Source organism: Enhydra lutris, unplaced genomic scaffold, assembly GCF_002288905.1.
Source record: "Enhydra lutris kenyoni isolate GAN:26980312 unplaced genomic scaffold, ASM228890v2 scaffoldscaffold2, whole genome shotgun sequence".
Lineage (NCBI taxonomy): Eukaryota > Metazoa > Chordata > Mammalia > Carnivora > Mustelidae > Enhydra > Enhydra lutris.
In genome coordinates this window covers 5,623,900-5,650,781 of record NW_019154086.1, presented here as the reverse complement: position 1 = coordinate 5,650,781, position 26,882 = coordinate 5,623,900, and the positions used below count along the sequence as shown (strand labels likewise).

Sequence of the window (26,882 nt, the reverse complement as noted above, 5' to 3'; positions counted from 1 at the left end):
ACCTAAAAACCCAGGAGGGATTTAAAAAATTACATTCTATTTAAATTTTAAAAAATTCATTGCAAAATCACAGATGAGGTAATAAATGGAGGTAAAGTAGTGGGCCAAGCAGTGGGGACAGGGTGCAACATAATTTCCAACAAAAAAAGAGCTTGGTGGATTGAGCTGGGTTCAAGAGTCCTTGATTAAAACAATGTGATTCAGGAACTGAGAATTAGACTCAGTCTTGGTCTGTGTGAATCGGTGGGCATTTTCAGGAAGCAGAATAGGCAGATCTTAGGAAGAACTTGTTCCCCAGATGTCCATTCTGTTCAGACCACATGTGACTACTTAAAGAGTCATGGAGGAATAGGTTCAGTTCTGTGCCATATTTTAAGAATGGCACTTTCAAACCGGAGCTTGGTCAGAGTGGTTATTTAAGCCTGCCTTATGAGAAATAGTGTAGAATACTGGGGGAATTTGAGGTTAGAGAAGGTCTTGGGGTAGATGGGACAGTACCTTTTAAATCTTAAAGACCTACAGTATAGGATTGGTTTTCCATTGGTCCGCTGTCCTGGTCACCTACACGGGGCAGAAGTAAGCCAAGGGGTGTAGGGAAGGAGAGGTTGAAGGTTGGCCTATTTTGGTCTCACTGCTCTGTTGGGGGAGGGGGAGAGGAAAACAGAATCCTCTTTTGTGCTGAGAATTTCTCTGGTAGACGAGAGGTGGCTTCTGTGCAGGAAGGAAGCCCTCTCTACCTGTTCCCCCAACAGTGGAATGACCTCTTGAGGCAGAGGGTGAACTCTCCACTCCTGAGAGTGTTCACATAGATCCTGGGCATCCATCTGCCCGAGATCTTCTGTGGAAAACTGAATCAGGTTTCTCTATAGACACTCACTTCCATCCACCAGTGTTGTCTTCCCAACAGATCTGGAACTTAACCACTTTTTACCATCTGCAATGCCTCTACTCTGGTACGCGTTACCATCATCTCTTATCTTGTTTATTCCAACAGCCTCCAAACTGGCATCCCTGCTGGAGTCCCTAAAGCCTAGTTGCAACACAGCAAGCTAGAGTGATCTGGTTAAACCAAAGTTGTGTCACCCCCCTGTTCAAAACCTCCAATGGTTTCCCCTTCCTCCAGAGTAAAAGACAAACTTCCAATCCCCTCTACAACTTGCTGGGTTTTGTGAACTCTCCCCACAACCACTCCTGGTCATTCTTTCTCTGACCTCACCTATTACTTCTCTCTCTGACCTCCTTGCTGTTCTGTTCCATCATGTTCCCTCCTCATTCATCTGCTGACATTCCAAGCACCCCTCTGGACCCTCGCCCTTGGGGCTGCCTCAGCCTGGAAGGGGTCTCCTCTGGATGTCCCCCTGACTCACTCCCTCACTTCCTTCCAGTCCCTGTTCACAGATCCCCCGAGGGACACCATCCTTGGCTCCTCTAGCTAAACTGCTCCCTCGAACACTTCCTTTCCCTCCTTTATTTTCCTTCCGACTCGCACCTCTCTCTGACACACACCTTGCTCGGCTTGGTAGGGCGTGTGCTTGCGCTAGAACAAAAGCTTCATGAGGGCACAGATTCATGTCTGTTGGCTTCACTGACATAGCCCCAGTGCTCGAAGTAGTGCTCGACGTGGGGCAGACACTTGATTAACGTGTGTTGATCAAATGCTTGCGAGTCTGTGATTCTCTGGTTGTTCTCCGGCGTGATGCAGCCCACGGCATTGCCTTGTGGCTATGGGATCCCTTAAAGGAGCCCTGGGGTTTAGAGGACTTGGGGATGACTTCGTTGGTCCAGTGGACTTGTTTCCTTCCTCCCCATGGGGCTGGTGTGAGTCCGTCCCATGCCTCTCAACCTCACAGCCTTTCTGTTAAGGAGCCCCGTCTCTAACACTACCAGTGATGAGCATAGAGCTGCCCGATTGTTTGCCTTCTCCCCTCTCTGCCTTCCATACCTCTTTTCACTCCATGATCCCTGTTGTATCCCTGCCTGTTCCTGAGGGAGAGCAGGGACGGGTCTCAGGCTTTCCCAGGTACAATGGGACGGGACCATTTGCTCAGAGCAGAAAGAACCAGACTCGTTGAGCTACTGCTCTGGGTATGAGAGGAAGACTGGGAAGTTCAACTAGGTAAGATACTAAAGCAACTCCCCTTCTGAAATGGTGGGATCCAAGGCTTCAGGAATGAAAACGTCAGGTGGAGTTCGTTCTCCCCCAAGCTGGGCCTCTGGGAAGTAGCAGTGGGGGGTTCTACCCTGATTCCTGCAGCCTATATCAAGACACTGCTATTCTCTAACGTTAGAACTGGGGGTTTTTAGACTCTTCCTCCACCTGCTCCCCTCTCCTCCCAATTTTCTTGGTTTCAGGAGGGACATTTGGAATGAGAGCTTACCGCTTGGTCCAGGAGACCGTTCTCATCCGAATCATAGAGACGAAACATGACTGCAAGAGACACAGAGGTGAGGCTGGAGGTGTCCTCTGGGCACCACAGATGGGCTGGGGCTTTGATGCTGCCAGTCTTTAGCTCAGTTCTGTCGCTGGGGCGAAGGCCCCTGCAGCCAGCTCACCCACCCTCCACGGTGCAGAGTCTGATTTCTCACACAGAGGGTGGAAAAAGGGAGGAGAACATAGCCGTCTGGCTTCCGGACCTGTCTAAGCAATAACTCCGTGACTGATAAGATCCAGGTTGCGGTGTGGTTCCTGGTGGAGCCTCCGTACCCTCGCAGCATCACTGGAACACAGCTCACAAGTGCCCGGCTGGTGCGAGCACCGGAACTATAAATGGGACACTGTTTTTACTGTACCCAGAAGGGGTGTGGATTTAGGCCTCTGGGCCTTATCCTTTTACCTCAAGGGCATCAAACAAATCATTTAACTTCATTGGGCCATGTTTCTTTATCTGCAAGATGGAGATTACAATGGTTCTCCTTTCTCCTAGGTCTTTTTTTTTTTTAATGAGGATTAGTATGTAAATGATCGGTCAATTTTTTTTCTCTGTAATAATTTTAATTGTTCTGTATAAGAAATATGAATAAGCATACAATATCCTACAAGATATGTATAAAATAAATATATCAATACCTTTAAAATGTTCATGAAAGAAACATGCCAAGTAAGACTACATACATGGTAAATATTTTTGCTGGCCTTTTTAATACTTAGAAAGGTTTTTTTTTTTTTTAAGATTTATTTATTTATTGGACAGACAGAGATTGCAAGTAGGCAGAGAGGCAGGCAGAGAGAGAGGAGGAAGCAGGCTTCCCACAGAGGAGAGAGCCCAATGCGGGGCTCGATCCCAGGACCCTGGGATCATGACCGGAGCTGAAGGCAGAGGCTTAACCTACTGAGCCACCCAGGCGCCCCTTAGAAAGGTTTTAAGAGAAGGTTTTGACAACTTCACTCTCTAAAAAAGATATTCAGGGAAGTTTAAATTGATGTGTTCTTTCTCTTAACATCCCCAGAGCAAGCAAAGAAGTCCAACATCATTTCTTTAACTTCAGAATTTTATGCCAGCTATGATCACTCTAAAAATCAATATTGTGACATCTAAATGTTTTGGCCTCTTTAAAGATTTCAGGAAGATCGAGCTTATACAGACAGATTCATGTGCCCTACTCCTCGTCCCATGGCACCTGGAATGGAGAAAGCACTCAACAGATGTTATTTATTGTTACTTTCTTTCATTAACCAACATTTATATGTGGCATTTAATAAGTACGATGCACTGTCCTGTACACACTATCATTACTGCTGATGGAATCCTCAACAAAGCTATGATGTATTTAGCATTATAGAAGCTGTTGTATTTGTTTTTCTAAAATGTCAACATGCTATTCAGAAACATCCTTTAGCATGTTCTAGCTGTACGGAGGTGATGCAGGATAAGGAAGACCTGGGACAGAAATTTGGGCAAAGGACTAAATTTTCATTTTTGGGACCTGGGAAATTATATTTCACTCATCTTAAAGGTAGAGATACTGTTTGTGATCTCAGAAGTAAGCGGAGTTGGGAGCAGAGCTGACACATCTTCATTTTCCTCCTGTTCCTGGAACCCTTCATTGGGCCTCCCTGACTGACCCTTCCCCCACATACCCACTCTAGACCTCTCAGCATGTACCCACAGGTCACGACACTCCTGTTAGGTTGTCTGTGTGTCATCACATCTTTCTACATGTTGTGACATCCCTGCGCCTTGCGTTTGTTCAGTGGGGTGATTGTGCCAGGAGTCAAGATTCCTTCAAAGTAGGGTCACGGCCTTCTGATTCTCTGAGTCTTCAGAATGTCCTAGTCAGAGGCACTCAGCATAGGAGGCTGAGTCGCCAAACAGATGCTGGATGATGGAAAGGGCAGGCTTTCCCACCACTGCTGTTCCCAGACCCTGGGCCCCGGGCGACTCCCATGGGGAGCTCCCCTGGTCCTATAATGCAGGGACAGTAGAACCAGAAAGAACAGGAAGAAAGCATCCTGTTTAAGACCAGCATGTCCTTGGGCAAGTTGTTTACACTTAAAATGAGAATAATCACATTGATCTTCTCAGGTTATTATGAGGTTAAAATGAGATAATGCATTTAAAGTGATTAGCAGAGGGGCGCCTGGGTGGCTCAGTGGGTTAAGCCTCTGCCTTCCGCTCAGGTCAGGATCTCAGGGTCCTGGGATCGAGTCCCACATCAGGCTCTCTGCTCAGCAGGGACCCTGCTTCCCCCTCTCTCTCTGCCTGCCTCTCGGCCTACTTGTGATCTGTCTGTCAAATAAAAAAATAAAATCTTTAAAAAGAAAAAAAAAAGTGATTAGCAGATAAAAGGTGTTCAACAATGAGAGTAATTGTTAATTAACGGATGATAGGTGGGATTTCAGGATATTATTTCCAAAAAGATGCATGTTTGGTTATTAAAAGAGAAAAGTTTAAGCTGTTTTCAATCATTAAAATCAGGAGAGGATTTGAATTCATCTGGTTTAATTTAAAAAAAGATTAAAAGCTCTAGAGGACGAATATAACCAAGTTTCTACAACAAAAAATTACAAGGAAAATAATAAGCAGAAGATTAAAATAGAAGAAACATAAGAAGCAACGGCAAATGTATGGACCACATTTGGATTCTGATTCAAACAAACAGTTAAAAATAGGTAAGATAATTGGAAAAATGTGAACACCAACTAAATATCTGGTATATAAAAGGTGAAATTAAATGGAGTCACTTATGTCAAGGGGCTTTAAAATGGAGCTGGGAGGCCATTAAGGAGATGGGCCTCATGCAGGTCCTAACAGGGCAGAACCGTGAACTCTGAAGGGGGCCAAACTGTAAATATTCCAAGGACTCAGCCTGAACACCTGCAATTTGCTACATTAAAGAGACTTTGTTTAGTGATAACCTCAGTCACCAATTACATATCAATTAAGATTAGTTTTCCACTACCAACACCAATCAAAATTCTCTGCAAACACATACATGAGAATTCCTCTTGTCTTTAAACACCCCTGACTTTTGTTCTTTTGGGACGGACACTTTTTGGGTTTCTGCCCAAATTTGTGTTCTCCATATTGCTATTCTGAGGCCCTAAATGAATACTTTTGTTCTTATTTTAGCTCTGCCTGCTTTCTCTGTGAACAGGCAATAGTAAGGAATCATTGTCTTTCAATGTGATAATGGTGGTGAGGTTATAGTTAAGAAAAAGTCATATTTTAGAGGTACATACAGATGTCTGGAATTTGCTTCAAAATATTCTGGGGCAGAGGGAAGGCATGGGAGGTATAAATAAAACATGATTGATTATAAGCAGGGCAATTACTGAAGGTGGCTGATGGGTATAGGGAAGTTCACTGTGCTTTCTACTTTTATCTATGTTGGCAATTTTCTGTAACAAAAAAAATTTTTTTTTTTAATGCGGTTTCTTTTCATTGCCATTACCAGACTCAATCTGAGAGCCACTAATATGAAAAAATCTGCCGCATCCTCTCTGGTAATTATGAACAAATTCAATACCTCAAACTCCAATTTTTCGGCTGAATGTTAGAAATAATTTGACATTTCACTTTTAACATTAGCCAAAGGATACAGAAACCTGCTATATTTGCCACCAAATTAGCACTTCAGTCTTGCAATTGTTAATACCTCAAAACTACGGGGGAGATTTTAAGCTCAGCTAATGAATGAACTGTTTTATTTTGGTTTTGGCAAGGGTTAACCTTGCCAGTGGATTAGACAGTAACCTAGATACTGATGAAGTTTTGTTGATTAGTCATCTTATTAACTGGAATTTTGACTTTTGCTATGATACATATGGTTTTTCCCTTAATATCTACTAAGTTCCCAAGAGGAGCCAAAACCATATATCTTTTTTTTTTAAAGATTTTATTTATTTATTTGACAGAGATCAGAAGTAGGCAGAGAGGCAGGCAGAGAGAGAGAGAGAGGAGGAAGCAGGCTCCCCGCTGAGCAGAGAGCCCGATGCGGGGCTCGATCCCAGGACCCTGAGATCCTGACCTGAGCCGAAGGCAGAGGCTTCAACCCACTGAGCCACCCAGGGGCCCCAAAAACCATATATCTTTTTTAACAAGGTCCTATTATTTCCCATTTTAAAAAGTCTGCCTGTAGGCTCTTGGAGGTGGGGGGAAACCATCCCTGCAGTGAATCTTCTACAAGATTCCAGGCTCTTTCAGTCACTCTGGGCTTTCCTTTCTGCCACCAGCCATTACTCTCTTTCTCTCTGAAGATATATTTTTAAAATCAACTTTAGTCACATTTGGAACCAACTCCCTCACTTAACTAGCCCCTTTTCTCTAGAGGCCAAAAAACTTGAGGTGGGGGTGGGTGAAGAAACAGAAATAAGTTTTAACAAGCTAGAGGTTAATCAAGAAAAAGGAATTCCTCATAGTTAAATAGTTGCTTGGGTACAGAATAGAAGGAAGACAGATATTGAATATCCTCCCTTGAAAAATAAGGGAAGGTAGGAACTTTCTGGTTGGAGACTTTCAGAAAATCCTGCCAGCAAAGGAAGGGAGTCTCGACCCCACGTTGAGACTTCTCCAATTTCCAAATCCAGATTCTCAATGGCAAGGTCTCAGATGTACATCCTACTCTCCACACAACTGGTACTGGGTTCCCAGCATGGATTGTAAGACATGTCCAGATCACTGCTGGTGACAGGACAGAAGCACCTTCCCCAAGCAGGTGTCACCAATACCCATTATCCCAGGTCGCTCTCTGGCATGCTTAGAATGAAGGACAAGATACTAGATCTTCTAGGAAAAAGTTGAAGGCCCTTGAGAGGGTGAGCACTTACATTCCAGCTTATCCTGAGGTCTCCCCGTCTCCAGCAGGGACAGGTAACACACAACATCCTTCAGGTACACTATGGGGGATTCCGAGCCTGGAGATGGAGCAACAGGGTTTCCCAGGAGGGCTGCAGCCATTTGGTCTTTAGCTGGCTCTTGCTTCTCAGTGATCTTCAATTCTGTAATAGGCAAAAGGAAACCATCCAAAAGCACTTAGTGTTTAACAAATATTAAACCCCTTTTGTTACTCCATCATTTTCTTGATAGAGGCAAGAATTTTAAACAAGTGTCCTCAAAACTGTTGGTCACTTAAATAAGATCCAGTCTGTGGTCCTAGATATCTAATTTGTGGAGTTCATACACTCTGAATGGGCCCCATTCTGACCCCTTTAAGAATCTATATCCTTGTAAGAAATTCACCTATACCCTGTGAATTTTCAGAAAAGATGACAGTGATTTTTAGTATTGCCCATAAGCAACAGGTAAATGTCATTTAGCCTAAGGGTCTGGGAATACACGCAGTTTGTAGAGTTTTGGCTAGGATTCTAAAAACCAGACTATTGGTCATTTACCAATGCAGGCTTTCAGAATTTTCTTCTCAAATAGATTAAAAGATAAATGAAAAGGTGAATATTCAGAAGATCAACAATCAATGAGTTTCCAGAAACTAGGACGAATTTTGACTAGCTGCACGCCTAATCAATTGGATTAAGAATATGCAGAAAGTGGTTTATCATTCGGCAGGAATGGAGTGTTTTCCCTCTGGAGTTTCCCTTTTCTTAGATAGGAAAATGCTGTCTCTTTTATACTTCTTGTCTTCTAATTCAGAAATATGAGGTTATTACTAATGAGAAAACCAGGCACCTATATTCTACTGTGTGAATTATACTTTCTCAAGTCACTTTAAGAGCTCTCTCTCTTTTCCCAGTCTCTCTAAATCCATGCCCATGAGAAATAATCTCTTAATATCCAGGAAGTGGGTGCAACTCACAGAAAACACAGTGAAAAGTAAGAGGAAGACCGGCAGTGGAAAATCCACTAAGTAATGGAGAGCTGAAGGCACAAGCACACAGACAGGCAGCCCTGAGAGTAATGCCTGCTGGGGAAGGCAACATCACCAGCCCACTTTTCGTTCAGAGAGCCAAAGTGCCAGGCAAAGGCAAACGGTTTGTGTCAGGCCAGTAGAGCTGTGTTCCATGAAAGCCAACTGGGTCCTAGGAGTTGGGCTATGATCTGAGAAGGGAGTTAACAATGGTCTAGATGGACAGTGGGTGAGACCACTGTCTCACTGACACTCTGTATACTACAAGAGGCCTTGTGAAGAGACCAAGACAGATCTTATGAAACAGAACTGCAGCACAAGGAAAGGAAGCTTCCAGATCTTTGGAAACAACTCCCTACTGGACAAGACCCTAGGAGGTTGCAAGAAGATATAACCTCTACTAAGGAGGGGCAGAAAGCCTCAAGGGTGAGTAAGTTGAGCTAAAAATACAATAGGATGAGATAAAAATAAGGATAATGAGATGGGGAAATTGTAATAAAATTACATATGCAACAGAAGTATTTAAATCATCACTGGAGGAAAAGTTAGGGATAAACATACTAATATATAAGACAAACAAGAGAGGGGTGCCTGGGTGGCTCAGTGGGTTAAAGCTTCTGCCTTCAGCTCAGGTCATGGTCCCAGGGTCCTGGGATCGAGCCCCACATCAGGCTCTCGGCTCAGCAGGGAGCCTGTTTCCCCCTCTCTCTCTGCCTGCTTCTCTGCCTACTTGTGATCTCTGTCAAATAAATAGATAATATCTTTTTAAAAAAAAAAGACAAATGAGAGAAATCCTTTGTACTGGGTAGCCCATTATATCTCATGTTACTGTTACATCCTCAAACTATTCATCATTAAAACACTATTACGATGACTTCTATTTTGACTAAATTGGAATAACATACCAGATATACCTTTCTATTGAAACAACTAAAAAACTGGACAAAAGATATGAAACAATGGTTCACAGGACACTGAATGTGGTAGCACCAAATGGTGATTCCCAAGAGATAAAAAACAAATGAGATGATCCCTGTAATTCCCACATCTTACTGTCCAGAGTTTCAAGGGCTGCAGCACAGAAAAGGGGAGCCCAGACAGATCCTACAAGTCTCTCTGAATTGAAGAGGCCGACTCTGGGGAGTCCAAGGTGTCTAGAGTTCACAGGGCAGTGCACCAAAGAGGAGGAAGCTCTAGAGAGAACTCGAGATCTACAGAGGGTCCTCTGTGAGTAATCAGTAGAGTTTCCCCTCAATTATTCAGCTGAGTAACAATTAGCATAGATGTGTGATGAGACTACCTAAGGGTAGGGAAAGAATCAGTATTGGTGGGAACAATCCCTGGAATGCAAGAATAGTGTCTCTTCTCACCAATCAAGGTAGAAAACTCAAGAAACACTGGGTAGAGAACTCAGAAGAGTTTTGCTTTGGTCATTGGGTGAAATTAAGTAAATGCCTCTCTGGTCCTGCCTAGCTAAGTTTTAAAACCCAACCCAAAAAGGTCAAACTATTTCCAAGTAACCTAACAGTGCCCCAAAGCAAAACTCAAGAATTTTTCTAAGAATGTGTACCCAATGATGTAAAATTGTCAATGCCTGGTATTTCACAAAAAAGTAACGGGTATACAAAGAAGCAAGAAGAAAATGAACAATAATAATGAGAAAAAGCAATTGACATTGGAGCCAGAAATGACACAGATGATATAATAAAAACTTTACAATAATTATTACAAGTGTATTCCATCTCTCCAAGAAGCTAGAGGAAAGACTGCATATGTTAAGAAGAGACATAAAAGATATGTAAAAAATGTCCATAACAATTGTCTAGATATGATGTGTGTGAAATGAAAAAGTACCCTGAATAGGATTAGCAGTGGATTAGACTTTGCAGAAGAAAAGATCAGTGAATTTGAAACAGCAATAAAAACGATCCAAAAAAGACTTAAAAAAAAAAAATAGTGTCATATCGGTGAGCTGGGGGACAACTTCAAACAGACATGTAATTGGAATACGTGAAGAGAGAAAGAAGTAGAAAATTTAAGAAATAATGGCTGGAAATTTTCCAAATTTGTTGATATTTGATAAAAGCTATAGAATCTCAGGTCCATGATGCTCAATGAACCCCAGATACATGAAGAAACATGAAAATTATACCAGGGAACATTATAATCAAATTGGTTAAAATCAGTGATAAAGAGAAAAAATTTCATAAAAGAAGCCAGAGGAAAAGAGACCTTATGTAGAGAGAAAAAAAGAGGAGAATGCCTATAGTTTTCTCACTAGAAAGAAAGCAAGTTGAAAGCTAGTGGAACAACATTTTTAAAGTACTAAGGGAAAAAAAAAAACCTGTCAACCTAGAATTTTTTTTTTTAAGATTTTATTTATTTATTTGAGACACAGAGAGAAAGAGAGAGAGCACAAGCAGAAGGGAGAGGGAGAAGCAAACTCCCCTTTGAGCAGGAAGCCCTACTGGGGGCTTGATCCCAGGATCCCAGAATCATAACCTGTGCTGAAGGCAGATGCTTAACTGACTGAGCCACCCAGGCACCCCTGCCAACCTAGAATTCTTTACTCAGTAAAATATCTTTAGAAAAAAAAAGGCAAAATAATTTTTTAGTATACAAAACTTCACAGAGCTGCAATACAAGAAATGATAAAGAACATCTTTTTAGTTGAATTATACCATATGGAAACCTAGATTTATACACAAGAATACAGAGTTTTAAAACAGGTAACCACATGGGTAAATATAAAAAATATTTTTATTAGTTAAATCTCCTTAAAAGATAATTAACTACTGAAGCAAAAATAATAATGTGGTTGTGCAGTTTATAATTCAACATATATAGAAGGAAAATGTATGATAACAATAGCACAAAGGTCTAGGTGGAAGATATGGAGGGATACTGCAATAAATTTCTTTTTTAAAGATTTTGTTTATTTATTTGACAGAGAGAGAAAGCACAAGCAAGGGGAGCAGCAGGCTCCCCACCAAGCAAAGAACCCAACGTGAGGCTCCATCAAAGGATCCTGGGATCATGACCTGAGCTGAAGGCAGACACTTAAACTACTGAGCCACCCAGGCACCACTCTTGTGGTAAATTTCATATAGTATATGCAAAGTGGAATAATATTACTTGAAAATAGACTATTATAGTTAAAACCATCACTAAAATACTGTTACAAAGAGTTATAGCTAATAGTGTTAAAAAGGAGATAAGTGAAATCATAAATAATTTAACTAATTGAAAGAATTCAGAAAAAGAGCAAAAGGGAAAGAAAGGACAGATGGAGAGAAAAAACCAAATAGCAAAATGGCACTTTTAAACCTAATGATAGCAATTATCATAGTAAATGTAAATGTTCTAAAGTTCTAAAATGCAGAGATTGTCAACTTAGATTAAAAAAAGAAGATCCAACCAACTACATGCTTCCTATTAAAAAGTCTTTTTAAATATGGACACAAATACATTAAAAGAATGGAGGAAGATACCACTGTAACTCTAGTTAACTAGAGTGACTACATTAATTATGAATATAATTATAATAAGCTAGATTTCAAAGCAAAGAGTGTTTCCAGGAATGAAGGGAGTCACTTCATAATAAAGAGGTCAAATCATCACAAGAACACAATAATCTTAAACATTCTATTCCTTGATCTTTACCTAAAAGGAATGAAACTGTCCATATAAAGATGTTTACTAAGAATATTAATGTTTTATATGTAATAGCCCCAAATTGGAAACAACCCAAATGTCCATCAGTAGGTGAATGGATAAACAAATTGTGGAATATCTACCTATATATTGGCATACTAATCAGCACTAAAAACATGTTGATTATTGATACACACAACATCAACAAATTTTAAAATTATTATACTGAGTGAAAGAAGCCACACCAAAAAATGTACATACTGTAGGATTCTATAAGAATAGAAAATGCAGTTTAATCTATAGTGACAGCAAGCAGATCAGTGATAGTACAGAGATGTGGGTGGTGGTAGGGAAGGTGGGAAAAAGAGATTATAAGGCAACTTTGGAGATGATAGATATCTTCATTATCTTTTTTTTTTTTTTTAAAGATTTTATTTATTCATTTGACAGACAGAGATCACAAGTAGGCAGAGAGGCAGAGGAAGAAGCAGGCTCCCTGCTGAGCAGAGAGCCCGATGCGGGGCTCGATCCCAGGACCCTGGGATCATGACCTGAGCCAGAGGCAGAGGCTTTAACCCACTGAGCCACCCAGGTGCCCGATATCTTCATTATCTTGATGTGGTACTGCTTTATAGGTGTATACACCTGTAAAAACTTATTAACTGTCCATCTCAAACATGTGCAATTCACTTTATGCCAATTATATTTCAACAAATCTGTTTTAAAACATTGTTATAGACTTTTCCAAAGATCTCTGGATTACCAGAACTATGACTGGATCTTGAACCACTAGTTCTAGTCTACACTGAAGTGAACCATTCATTCCAGTCATGGAAATGCCAGGGCACAGAAGGGCTGTGATCTCACAGTTATACATGGAAAACTCTTAGTCTTACTAGTGTTTTCCTCCTCAAGCTGCCTTATGTGAAACCCCTCCAACCCACTGCCATTCAAGTACATCCCTCAGGGACCATCAGTAACAACAGACTAACACCGTCTTCCATATTACAGAAGTTCTGTCTAGGTGCCATGTCATTAACCATTTTGCTTGAGGGTTCTTAGGCAGACCTGATTTGTTCCACCTTCTCTCTTAGTCTCTGTATTACCTGTTGCCTTCCGGTTGGGCAGGGTTGCATAAAGGAAAGAATACCAAGCTAGAGGCAGAGGACTGGGTTTCTAGCTTTGGGTTTGTGCTAAATGGTGTGTGATCTTGCACGAGTGGGCTTACTCCTATATCCAACCTCAGATTTTTCATCTATGGAAGGAGGGCCTTGCATTAAAATTGATGTTTACCACAAGTCTTGAATGACATGAAAAATGTTTGAGTATAATGTTAAGTGAAAAACAAAACTGGTTCCCAAATTATATGCATAATCTGATTCTAATTCCATAAAAAATTTGTAGAAAAAAACCTACAAGGAGGGGTGCCTGGGTGGCTCAGTGGGTTAAAGCCTCTGCCTTCGGCTTGGGTCGTGATCCCAGGGTCCTGGGATCGAGCCCCACGTTGGGCTCTCTGCTCAGCAGGGAGCCTGTTTCCTCCTCTCTCTGCCTGCCTCTCTGCCTACTTGTGATCTCTGTCTGTCCAATAAGTAAATAAAATCTAAAAAAAAAAAAAAAAAGAAAAAAGAAAAAAGAAAGAAAGAACCTACAAGGATACGTGTATGCAGGCAGAAGTGTAACTGCATTGGTAAATTATGGGTAATTTGTTGTTTCCTTTTATTTGTTTTGTACACTTCAAATTTTTTTACCATATAATGTGTTACTTTTATAATTGGGAAGAACTAAGGAAAACTGAAGGACTTTCCTTGAGAGTCCAATATGTCAAGCTGCGGAAAACATCTGAAGAGCCTGAGGAATGAAATAAAAACTAGGAGATTGAAGTTCACATTGTTTATTCCACTTAGTCCTGCGCATTAAGGGAAGGATGCATTCTGGCTTTCCTAGCTGACAACCTGTAATGATAGATCACTCGAGGCTCTGAGCCTATGTCTCAGTGGAAGCCCCTCTCTGCTGTGTCTATGTACCCAAACATTCCCCTACCTGGTTCTGGAAATGAATAACTTGAACTGGATTGTTCTGGATCCCAGCTTGGAGATTGCTCTGAACGGCCTAAGTAGGCCATAGCAAATGAGAATCTAGTTTCCTCTGGCTTCAGCTTGGACAGCAGGAAAAGGCTGGGATTTTTAACAGATGGCCTGATCTAAGGTGATACCAGAACTTGGCTCTTCCTTACTGGCAGAGGCCCTTCTCTGTGGTATCCGTCTGTCCCTACATTCCTGTTTCTGGTGAACAGGGGCATCTAATTAAGACATCCATGGAAGGTGGCCTAACAGGAAAAGGATGTTCTACTTTAAATCTCAAGTCACAAAAGATGATGAAAAAAATGGTATATACCTCCCTGAGCCAGCATTCACATCATTACTCTTTTATTATCTGATCACAGGAAACTGACACTCTCCATACACAAGGAAAATGGTACATCACAAATCACCTCTCCAGGAGGAAGTCTCTGGAAGTTGCTTTCAGACTCAGAATGATACAAATGTTGCCAATAAACATTGTGGTCAAATACACTGGCCAAGTTCCATTATCATCATCGATTACTTTTTCTCAAATATCATGTATTGACAGCATCCCCAGGAAGTCCTTCTTTGCTTCCTCAGAAACTTCAGCCACTAAAACAAACCCTGCCCAGACAATTTGGACCCTCAAGGAATGAAGTATAATTTCTCTCAGGTTCCTCTTGAAGTTCCAGATATTTGGACTAAGAAAGTCTCTGGGTAAAGAATCTGGGCCCAAATGCTTGTCATGGTTGATTTTCTCTTTCAGAGTTTAGAAAGTCAAGGTTCCCAATTTCACCCTTCTCTCCCTATTATGAGAAAATTTTAAGTCATCTTATGCCTCTCTTATTCCACATATGATTTAAGACTTATTTATAACTTAAATCCATTTACCTAAGAGCATCTCCCAGCATCAGCTTCTCTACCCGAGGGGCCATGGATCTTGCATGGCTGAGTGGGATGCTGGGAAGGGTGGGTGGGTGAGCCATACTTTGTAGAGTCTTGCCCTGATGCTGCCCCTGAAGGCCTCAGGAAGGCACTGATGCTTGTAATCCTTGCTTTGTGGAGCTCTAGGGGAAGACTGAAATTTGCAGAACTTTGCGGAAAGCAATTTTCCTTTCCCAACCATGCTCTGCTTTTCATCCACCATCAATTTTTGATCTCACCAGTCCTTCAGTTATACCCGGAAAACTCTGTAATCTTTCCAGTTGCCCTTTTTGCCATGACTAGAGAAAAGATTAGAAATACACCTAGTATCCACTTGAAGAAATTCTCTCATCCTTCCAGGTCCCTGGCAAATAGATGAAAATAATGTTAACTCCTTCACCTGGCTCCTCCTCCTGACTTATGAAAACCGGTGCATATAAGTACCACCAATTCTCCCATCTAGGCCTCTGTGCTCTTGTTCTACATTTCACTTTTACATATGTTAGAAACTGCACAACACAATGTCTTTTTTTTTTGCTTCAATAGTTAATTACCTTTCAAAGAGATTTAACTAATAAGAAAAATATTCTTTATATATGTCCCCATGTGGTTACCAGTTTCAACATTCTTCATTTGCATGTGTAAACCCAGGTTTTCATATGGCATAATTCTACTAAAAAGATTCCCTTTACCATTTCTTACAGTGCAGCTCTATACAGTTTTGTCCATTTGAACACACTCCTCCCTTCTTGCCCGACCCACCTTCAACCACCCACAGGCAGTCACGCGTATCTCGGCCCTAGATCCCTCTTTATAAATATGCTCTGCTTCTCTCTCTCTGCACCTCTCTCTCTTTCTCTCTCTCTCTCTCTCACACACACACATACACACACACATTCGCTCAAACCCCCATCATATATTTACTCCCCAGAAGGTTCCCCTTCTCCCCTGTCTGGCCAGGCAACCCCATCAGAAGTAAACAGCTAATGAGCTACCCTGTTTCAGTGCAAGTAAAGAAAGAGCCTGTACCAAGCCTCACGATCCCAGCACACATGAGTGGTGGAGGCCCCAAAGATGGAAGCAGACAAGATCTGCTTAAAGGACATGGAAACAAACCGCTGGTTAGATGTCCCCCTCCTCCACCCCAACCCGCAAATCTCGTATTATAAAGACTTACCTGTATCAGGGGCACAGGCCTCATCTGCTTTGGCAGCATTATCCACATTCTGTATGTTGGTATCTGGGGAGTAAAAAGAAGGTTTGAGGACCAGCCCATGATCGCTAGCTTCTTAGAGACACAGGCAGGGCACACCTTCCTGTGGGGACCTGGATCACTTGAGTTGTGCGTCTCTGAGTGTCAGCTGGGTTCATGCTGACTCACTGGGGTTGGCTGTGTCATCCCCATTATAGACCAAGCAGACACGGATCACAACTCCCCTTCCTCTGCCACTACTGGGCTCAGCCCAGCCTGGGCACATGACCTGAAGGTGTTCCCTTCAAGGGCTTCCTGCCCTCTTTGTAGAAGCTTCTCTTCCCCCTGCCATACGTTATTTTGTTCTTCCTCTTCTCTCCATCCTCCCCTCTGATCCTGGGGGCAGGAATTTTGCCCTTCTTTGTTCCTCTGAAAAAGCCATCAGACAGGGTTTCCTATGAAACCCTATGGGGAAAGGAGTCCTGGTCCCCTAGTCCCCATTCCCATCCCATAAGGAAGTTACTGCACACAGGGGACCCCCTAGAAATGCAGCTGTGCCTGTGCCAAATGCATCAGAGCTACAAAATCTCCTTTTTGTCTCGGGGAACTTTGGTCTACATACCTGGGCCACTGGCCTTGTTGCTGGCCCCCTCCATTGGGTGGTCAGGGGTCTCCTGTCTGGGCTTCTGGCTGAAGGCCAGGAAGAGGTGCGTGTTCAATGGCTGAGGAAGGTCCACCTCCAAGTATGCCCTCATGAACAGCTTGAAGACATCGTAGCTAATTGGCTGAGAAGAAACAAAGAGGACAGAGAAACTGGGGAGGGCAGGCAGGTGAGAGAAATGGAAGGGAAGCAGAAAGAAATGGGGGGCATTGGTGGGCTCAGGAATGAAAAGGCCAGGAGGTGATGGAGAATGGAAGGCACAGGGAGCAGGGGACAGGAAGCAGGAAAGAGATGACACTGGTGGTTGCATGTTGGGACTGGCAGGAGGCTTCTGTAACAGGACATGTCCAAGACTAGGCAGAAGGGGGGTGATGGGGAATGAGCCTGACCACAGAGGGGGGCTCTGCCTGAGTCGACTTCCACAAACCAGACGGTTCTCTAATGAGCTGGATTTGGTCAGTGTCATGGAATCCTAGTGAAGATGAAGAAGGACAGAGTGGAAAACACAATGGAAAGATGGTTCTTATGTGGGGTCTTCATTTTTCTACTTGTGCTGTGAGGGATGTGATTCCTGAGTGCTCGGGTCTCAGAAAAGAGGGAAAAACAGGCTCCATCCTTCATGAGTCTCATAACTGATCTTCCCTGGATGAACCTCAAGAGAACCGGAGAGGGTATGTGTCTGGCTCAGCTGTTCTCAAAACATGCCCTTGTGAAGGTTTTCGGTACTGGGAGAAGAGCCCAAGGGCAGAAGGTAGAATCAAGAAATGTGCCAAAAACTAGAACCTCTCCCAGCTGCCTCTCTCCCACCACTGCCTGGCTTCTGGTCCTGGGCTGGGAGCGACCATGCCAGAAAGGGCTGCTGTACTCAGCAAACACTCAACAAAGACAGTTTGCAATGAGTCATCACTGGCTCGTTCTCTGATGGCATCAGATTCTTCATCAAATCGGCAGATGCTCCTGGAAATCACTGCGGAAGCTCTCCTCTAAGATATACTGTGCAGGCTTTTGTAAATAATAACAGCCATGAGGAAAAAAAAAATCCCTTTTTTGGGAGCCTACTTGGCTCTCCTTCCAAAATGCTGATAGCATTTAACCCCTTGTCTCTTCTAGAAAATCTGGGAGCCTTTCTGGAACCATGAGCTGGCTCAAATATATACCATCAGGTCTGGGATGCAAAGTTTTGGCCCCCAAAACAAGAACTGCCTTCCTGACCCTACTGGGAGGGAGCTCAGGAGGCAGTTTCTACTTGCCCCAGGCTGTCCTTTGCCGAGGGGAGGAAGCCTGATTTTGTTAGACAGAGGATAATGCAGGCTCTTAGCTCATTAAGGGATCTCTAAGCAAATGGTGGATTCATATTTCTTGTGACAACTACCACCAATCTATCTCTATCTCTCTGTCTTTCCTGAGTCTCTGTGTCTCTCTTTCTGACCTTATCTCCACAGCCTCGTCACTCAAGTGTTCTTCCCCACACAACCTCCTCTTTTTTTTTTTTATCAGTCTGCAAGAGCAAAAGCTTTTTCTCCTACTTTCCAAGTGGAACCCACCAACTATGACTCTTGATTCCACCCGCCCTCCCTCTGAAGGCATCTCCCAGCATCTGCTTCTCTACCTGCAAGCATGTTCAAGGTCACTGTTCCAAAGAAATGACTGAATACTCGAGTTACTACCCCGTCCTTCTTCTCTTCCCCTTCTGTGTTCCCTGGCCAGACCACACTAGCCTGTTAACTCTTCAGTCCTATTCAGTCTGGGTTCTGGCCCATCACCTCTGAACCCACTCTCTTGAAGGTCATCAGTTCAGGTGTCTCTTTTCTGACTTGCTCATCTTCGGCTTCTCTGTAGCATTCCCTCCTCTTTACTTGAACTTTCTGTTTTCCACATTGTTGTTCTATTTTGGTTTTCTTCATTCTCTACTTTGATTTGACTGAGTATTTGTTGATGGCACTGTTATATTTTAAAAGGCTCTTTTTGCATGGTCTTTACCTTCGCACTATTTAAATTGGCAAGTACTGTTTGCAGTGTACAACTGACCCTTGAACAACATGGGTTTGGATTGTACAAGTGTGGAATTTTTTTCAATAAGTAGAGTACAGTACTGTCAGTGTATTTTCTCTTCCTCATGATCTCCTTAATGACATTTTCCTTTCTCTGGCTTCCTTTATTGTAGAATATAGTACAGTATATACAATACAAATAACATATAAAATATGTGTTAATCAACTGTTTATGTTAAAAGTAAGGCCTCCAGTCAATAGTAGGCTATTAGTAATTAAGCTTTTGGGGAGTCAAAATTTATATGTGGATTTCCAACTGGGTCGGGGGTTGGCGACCCTAACCCCCATGTTACTCAAGGGTCAACTATAGTTTTGAGCCCCAAAGTGTCCCATTAATTTTTTTTTTATCAAATTGAGAACTAGCAGCAGAAAATATTTCTGGAACACTGACTATACTAAATGATTTTTTTAAAAAAAGAGAACATTTGGTTAAACCACATCTAATATAACACTCTTCAAAAACCAAAGCTGAAAGATCATCAAAAAAAGCAGTGTGGGATTCAGGGGACCTCGTGACTGGTCTCAGCTCTACCCCATTTCCCTCTCTTTGTGAATCTCAGTTTCTTCCTCAGCAGATGGTAAGTTTGAGAAGATCTCAAGTTCTCAACTTCTATTAGGCCCCTCCCTCAGCCAGTCCCCTTCCTGACCCTGCAGCTTCTGCTACCTTTGACAATACCAGGCTCTGTTTTGAACTCCCAGTCATCGGAGACTAGGTATTGTCCCTTCCTTCTATTCATTGTTCTTTTGCCACATCTGTCACCTCTGGGTCTTTTCTGTGTGTCCACTGTCCCGCTGCCTCCACCCATACAAGAAGGCTCTGGAGGCCCAATGTTCCCTGGTTTCAGACTTCTGTTCTGTGCCTCCTACCTGGACCACTGCAATACTTCTCAATTTGCCTCCACCCCCATCTGTCAGTCCTCCCGTCTTCTCTATCCTTGCCAGATTGATCTTCCCAGAGCATAATTCTGAACAGATTGTTTCTCTACTCAAAAACTTTCCATGCTTCCTAATTGCCCATGGGAGAGGTGAGATCAGTTTTAAAATCACATGACCCTCTATAACTTTTTTTTTTTTTTAAGATTTTTTTAATTTATTTGACAGAGATCACAAGGAGGCAGAGAGGCAGGCGGAGAGAGAGGGGGAAGCAGGCTCTCCACTGAGCAGAGATCCCGATGCGGGGCTCGATCCCAGGACCCTGAGATCATGACCCGAGCCGAAGGCAGAAGCTTAACCCACTGAGCCACCCAACAAACTCTATAACATTTTTGAGCATGCATTCCCATTTACCTATACTTATAAATTAATACATGTACTACTGTGCTCCTCTATTATACCCCATAAAACATACACAAGAGAAGAAATTAGAAAACAGAAGAAAGATGAGATAAAAAAATCAATGTGACTGGAAGGTCTAATTTGCAGTGTTCCCACACTCCAGTGGATCCCACATCTCGTGTATTCCTTGAGTCCTCTGGGATTCACAGCTCTCCCATAATCCCACTCCAACCTAGATCTGTAGCTACTTCAAGCTCTGAGATCATGCTGGGCTTTTCTCCTATGATTCTCTATGTGTACCTCTACACTCTGTCCACACTTATCTCCGTGTTCTTTCCTGGTCAAGTCTCCACGCGTATCTCATAAACTGCTTCCTTCTCTACCTGTTAACCTTCCAGCATATTTTAGCTAGACTTTAAGGTCCAGCCCAGATGCCACCTCCTTCAGAAAGCCTGGTATGATCTCCGTATCTGAATTTCTGTACTTTGTCCCTTCCATTCATGTCCTATGACACTTTCATCGGCTGCTCTCTTTTTAATACATAGTTGTTTATGATAACTACATCCTTAGTTCCTCAACTAGATCTAGAGTTCTGGGAAGGTAGTGAAATATCCTATTTCATCTAAGTATCCCCCCAAACCATCTATGACAGGTATTTTAATGGATGTGGGGTTTCTTGTTGTATACTTGGCTCCCATCAATTATTGTAGGGCCTATTCAGTCAATGTCTATGTACTGAACCTCCTAGGTACAAGAAACACCTTGGGGAACACACCTGTGACACACACATAGGTCTATACCTTCAAGAGACTCAGGTATTGAAATAATTCCAATACAGCATCAATAGTGATGAGTATGGGAAAAGTACTGACAAACTACTATAAGAACTTAGAAAACAATGATGGAAGACATGTCCAACCACTCATGACCCTAATTGGGGGAACAGAATGGCACAGAGTAAGCCCAGAAACAAAGATCATTCACATCAGAAGATCCCAGACCTCCTCATGTCACTGAAGTTCTGAAAGTTCAGTGACTTGCCCCAGCCACCTAGCAGCAGAGTAAAACCGGAAGCCTGATCTTCTGACTCCCAGTCCAGTGCTCCTGCTCCCATTCTGTTCTAGGTCCCAGTGCTAACAGATGGCTCCCTGCCACTCTCTCCAAGAACCTCAAGTACAGTATGCAAAAATAAAGTAGCTGTGTGCCACTCTCAGAGCAGTATCTGACTTGTGGAGAGTGAGTTCTTTATGAGCACAGGCCAGGCTCAAAGGCGCTGCTAGTGAATGTGTGATGGGTAGAAAGTGGCTTACTCTGCCCACGCCAGACACACAAACACTATGAGGCATGCTGGCAACTCTCTGTGCTCTGGAATAACATGCTAGGCACTGTCATGGTGCAGGCCTGTTTTCTTCCCAGAAACTGACACTTTCATATAGGAACTAACTGGGCAATTGCTGTTTCTGCAGTCTGCTTCAAGAGTGAATTCTTGCACAGGTCAGAAAAGGAGGGGGGGAACTGGATGGACAGCTTATTGTGCATCAGGCAGTTTACATTCATGATCTCAGTTAAGTCTTAAAGCAACCAGGGCACCTGGGTGGCTCAGTCCTTAAGCATCTGCCTTCGGCTCAGGTCATGATACCAGTGTCCTGGGTTCAAGCCCCACACAGGGCTCCCTGATCAGCGGGAAGCCTGCTCCTCTCTCTCCCACTCCCCCTGCTTTTGTTGCCTCTCTCGCTGTATCTGTCAAACAAGTAGAAAATATCTTAAAAAACAACAACAACCACCGTGTGAGGTGGGACTATTACTGCTATTTGGTGGATGAAAAAAATTCTGAAAACATGAATAACTTGCTCAGAGTCATACAGCCTGGGCAGAGCTGGGCTCTGTGCTTCCACGTGTCTGAGTCCAAGATCACAAGGCCACCGAGCCACCTTGCTCCTCTTACTCCATCGTGCACTGGTTCACTTTCTGGCTGTTTTTTGCTCTACTCGATTCTCCAGAGTATCACTCAGTGTTTATGGGCAGTGGCCCCGCGTGTCGCGGCCGGATGCGAACTTTTATTCTTGGCCTCGCTTTCCTAGCTACTTGCCCTTCCCACGACTAACTCAGGCCTCCTTGAGACGTTTTAGCAGCAGTAAGCCATCAAGCTCAAGAGCAAGTACATGCTTTTTGTCTCCCCCACCCCATGCTGGGACATTACACCTACTAGAAGCCAGCCACACTGGGAGAGAGAATAAAACCAGAGTGACAGAGCTTCCCTGCGACACAGCAGTGCCAGGCGTGCAAAGAGTGGGGGGCCAGCTGGATGAGGCGTGGGTGGCAGCAGGCTCCTAACAGCCAAGCTTCTCTCCGCTTCTGAAAGCTCCGGTGGCCTTCACACCCTCTGTGGCCCTGACCAAATTGTTCCCCTCCCACTCTTCAGCCTCAAGGCTTTCGGGCTGATTAGCAGCCCCCACCCTTCTTTGTTCCTGTGTTTCTGGAGCTGGGGGTGAGGGGTGGGAGGGGAAGCAAGTTCTGTGCGGCTTCCCCATCTTTTCTGCATAGCTTCTCCTCAGGAATGTTCTTTCAAATGGCTCATTCTCAGTCTGTCTCCTGTACGGGCAATCTTCCTCCTGTTTCATTCTCCAGAGGGCTGTACACTTTATCCAAAGCCCCTGCTCAGGTAAACCTCGAGGACCTGTGCTTTGTTGGTTCCCTGCCAGTGCCCAGCAGCGGAGTTGACTCAAAAGTCGTTGAAAGGATGACAATACCAATAAATAATGACCTGCCTTGTCCCAAGTCTGTCTTGCGGATCAGTCATTTTTCTGCAATTAGCCCTCATGAAAGGACCCAGGAGCAGGAAAAGGAAGTTGAATTTAACACATTCTGGGGAAAGGAGTCAGAATAATAATGGATACCACTTTTTAAGTGTCCTATAAAGTGTTAGACATTTTGCAAAAATTATCTCAATCCATCCACTCATCTGCAAACTTCAATGTCTTTGCTTGTTGTGATCTTCAGGTAACGGATGAGGAAAGTGAGGTTCAGAGACGTGAAATATTATTTCAGGCTGCACTGCTGGTTGGCAGCAAAGGCAGAAGTCAAACCTAAGACCATGTACCTCCGGAGCCTGCCAACAGGGAGTAAGTTCTGGAGGGCAAGAACCGTGCTTCCTCACCTTTATATCTTCTACAGTGCCCAACATGGTGCCTGGATGCTCAAGAAATGTGAGATGAGTGGAATCTGAAAGTAGGGGGGTTCTTGCATTCATTTACTCATTCAACAAATATTTCTTGAGTGCCTGCTATGAGCCAGATACTCCTCTGGGCACTGGGGATACCGAAATGAACAAATACATAGCATGACAGATGGTGAGGAATACTAAAGAGGACAATAAGGCAGACCAGGGGGATAAGAAGCATCAGGAAAAAGGGCTTAAAATTTTAAATAGAGAAGGTGACATTCACTGAGAAGGTGATCTGAGCAAACACTTTAAGAAGTAAGGAAATAAACAATGTGGGTATATGTGGGAGGAACATTCCAGGAAGAGACGAAAGCAAATGCAAAGGTACTGAGGTAGAGCAACCTTGGCTTGTTTGACAGCATCAAGAAGGCTATAAAAGTTGGAAAGGAATGATGAGGAGAGTAGCAAGAGATGAGGTTAGGGAGTAGATGGAGGTACAGATGGTAATGACTTTGATTTTAACTCTGAGTAGGGGGTGGGGGAGCCATGAGGGATTGTAGAGCAGAATAGTGACATGATCTGACTTAAATTGTTACAGATTGCTCAGGATGAGTGTGAAGAGTAGGGTTTAAAGGTCAAGAGCAGAAACAAAGAAGGAGCTCAGTTAGGTGACTATTAAAACAATCTGGACAAAATATGGTAGTGCAGGTAAGGGTGGAAGCAGTGCCTGTGATGAGATGTGACTAGACTTTGGATATATTTTGAAGGTAGAAATGGCAGGGTTTGCTGATGAATTGGACATGGGATGTGAGAGGAAAACTCAATGATGACTCCAGAGTTTAAGACTGAAGAACTTGAAGAAAGGAGTTGTCATTTATGGAAATGGGGAAGACTGCTGGAAAAACAGGCTTTACAAGAGAAGATCAAAGAACTCAGACTAGCTTATGTTAAGTATGAGATAGCAGTTTGATTTTTCAATAGAAATGTCAAGTTAGAGGGATGAAAGGAAAACCAGGAGAGTGTAGTGTCCTGAAATCCAAGTGAAGACAATAGAGGAGGATCTGACCAACTGTGTCCAATGTTGTTGAGTAAAATACCTATTGAGTTCAGCTACATTGTGATCCTTGGCAATCCTCACCAGTGGTTTTAGTGGAGGAGTAGGGGGTTACGCTCTGATTGAAGAACTTTCAAGAAAGTGGGAAAAAGAGAAATTAGAGGCAATGATTACAGACAAATCTTTTGCACAGTTTTGCTATTAGGGACAGGAAAGAAATGAGGTATCTGGAAAACTGGAGTCAGGAAAACAATTTTAATATAGGACAAATAACAGTATGTTTATATGTTGATGAGAAAAACCTAGCAAATAGAGGAAAGCTGATGTGAAGGAGATACATATACAGAGAGAGCAATGCTTCCCAATAAATTAGAAGAGGATGGGAATGAGTGCATACCTGGAGGGGCTGAACTGACTAGGAGCATGGAGAGTTCATTCTTAGTTATAGGATTAAAGGTACAGAGGCGTGTGAGGATCTTATGGAAGATCTCTTCTGATTTCTTTCTATTTTCTCAGTGAAGTAGAAAGCATGGTTGATGACTTAGAATGAGGACAGGAAAAGGGAAAGATCTGAAGAGAGAGAGGAAGGTATGATGGAGTCTTCTAGGACATTAAGAGAATGCTTAAACTTGGCAAACATATAAATGGTTCATTTGAGACTTGGGAGAATATATGCTGAGAAACAAGTTCTTTAAAATGAGCTAAAGTTCTAAGAATGGAACAAATTATGGAAAAGCTAGAACATAGGGCTTTTCAAAGGCTTGAAATGGAAATGTTCTTACCTCATGTGGGTCATATTGTTTGAGGCTTCCACCTTCATTAAATTCAGCCAAGACATCCTTTATCTTCTTGGAAGAATCTAGAGAGACATAATGCACATGTGAAGTATTGGTGAACAGCTCATGGGAGCTGGGCCAAGTACATTCTTCCTGTCTAACCTTGGTTATGATGGCGCCAATCCTCATTCCCAGGGCTATCTGGAAAAATCTCACCCTTATCTGCCCTTCTCCCCTCTTATTTCTTTTCTTCAGTATAGTCTCTCTCCTGTTGTATGAACTATCTTTCTAAAACACAAATGTGATCTGATCATGTCCCTACTCAGTACACTTCCATGGCTCTCAGTTTTCCCAGGATAAAGCTTAACTCCCCTGCTTGGTATATAAGTATGTGGTGATTTGACCTAGCCCATTCCTCATCTCTTACTTTAACCTTCTACTCACCCTACTTTTCAGCCCCATCAAATCACATTTCCATCAGTCCCTGATTACACTGTGTATTCATTCACTCCTTCATTCTTTCATGGAGTCTCTTCTCTCTGTTGTAAACTTCACTCAATTCTTGGTACCCAGCTCAAATGCCAACTCCTTTGTAAAGTCTTCCTTTATCAGTCAGAGTTCCCTCTCCTGCATCCCGCATGACTTGTACACAATTCTGTAACAGAACTTGCCATTAGTGTTATAACTGCCTCTCTTACTCATCTCCTGCCCCAGTTCTACCTTGAGATCTGTAATTGGTTAGTGAGTCTTTGTATACCATATCACAGTCTGACACATAAGTAAGGTTCAGAAAACCAGTTTACTAGGTGACTACATAAAATCTGAGCAGAAATGTTAAAACATTTAAATTTTCGTTGACTAAATAAGATGGATGGGCATTAAGTCCTGTGATGCTCTGTCCTTGGTGCTGAAACAAAGACTCAGTGTCCATGAAGCATAATGACTTAGAAAATTCTCCTTTCCATTGGAAATAATCTGGAAACTAACAGAAAAAAATATGGCTTCTTCTTCTTCTTTTGAGTTTTATAAGGAAATTGGGAGTCTAGAAAAGGGATTCAATAATCGTCATCATAAACCCATCCTGAGTATATCCTGTGTAGTTACAAGAACTCTAGACATCAGAGAAAACCAGGATCTCTGTGCTCTCCTTGTCTCACAGTACTGTGGATAATTAAGAGCTTCCCAAGCTCCATTACTGCCATGATTTGAAGATCTGAGCAAGGGCAATGTTATTAAAAATTGACATAGTGTTCCTTGGTGTTTTTACAGAGGGCTACACTCTCTCATAGGCCTGCATAAAGTAGATGTGCACATGGGCTAGGCTGCTCTCCACGGCTCTGCTGACTTGGATTCGATCAAGCACAAGTTATAATCATTTTAGAACTGAGACATATTGAAATGCCACAGGAAAATGTTGATGTTGCCTAAAAATGGACACTTCTTCCTGAAATTCAAAACTAATAGCTCAGTGAGATCCAGGCAGCAGATGTCATCAATTTGGGCTGCTTCCACTCAATTCAGAAAACACTATGGAGGGTGAGATGCTGCAAGGTACTATTGATGAACTAGCTGGGGAGATTATCTGAATAATTGTGCTAATGTCTAGCCTCTAGTTGGGGCCTTTATTGCATAGTCTCATATACTCTCCCCTGCCAATCCATGCACATTTGGTTATATTTTCTTCAGTTTACAGATGAAGAAGCTGAAATTCAGAAAAATTAAGTGACTTGACTAAAAAGGTTTTAATTCAGGCCTAGTTTGGCTCAAA

At 42.8% G+C, this 26,882-nt stretch overlaps 1 protein-coding gene across 2 annotated transcripts in view; it reads right to left on the bottom strand.

The window, feature by feature from the left end:
* Window positions 1–26,882, bottom strand: part of LOC111148844 (diacylglycerol kinase gamma) — a 159,471-nt gene that overhangs the window by 121,929 nt on the left and 10,660 nt on the right. For both annotated transcript variants that reach the window (XM_022505659.1, XM_022505660.1), the window contains exons 2-6: window positions 25,121–25,197; window positions 16,757–16,919; window positions 16,120–16,182; window positions 7,268–7,438; window positions 2,379–2,428 (exon numbers count right to left, since the gene is read on the bottom strand). In XM_022505659.1, the coding sequence (XP_022361367.1) occupies window positions 2,379–2,428; window positions 7,268–7,438; window positions 16,120–16,182; window positions 16,757–16,919; window positions 25,121–25,197 (524 nt within the window). The remainder of the gene's footprint in view (window positions 1–2,378; window positions 2,429–7,267; window positions 7,439–16,119; window positions 16,183–16,756; window positions 16,920–25,120; window positions 25,198–26,882) is intronic.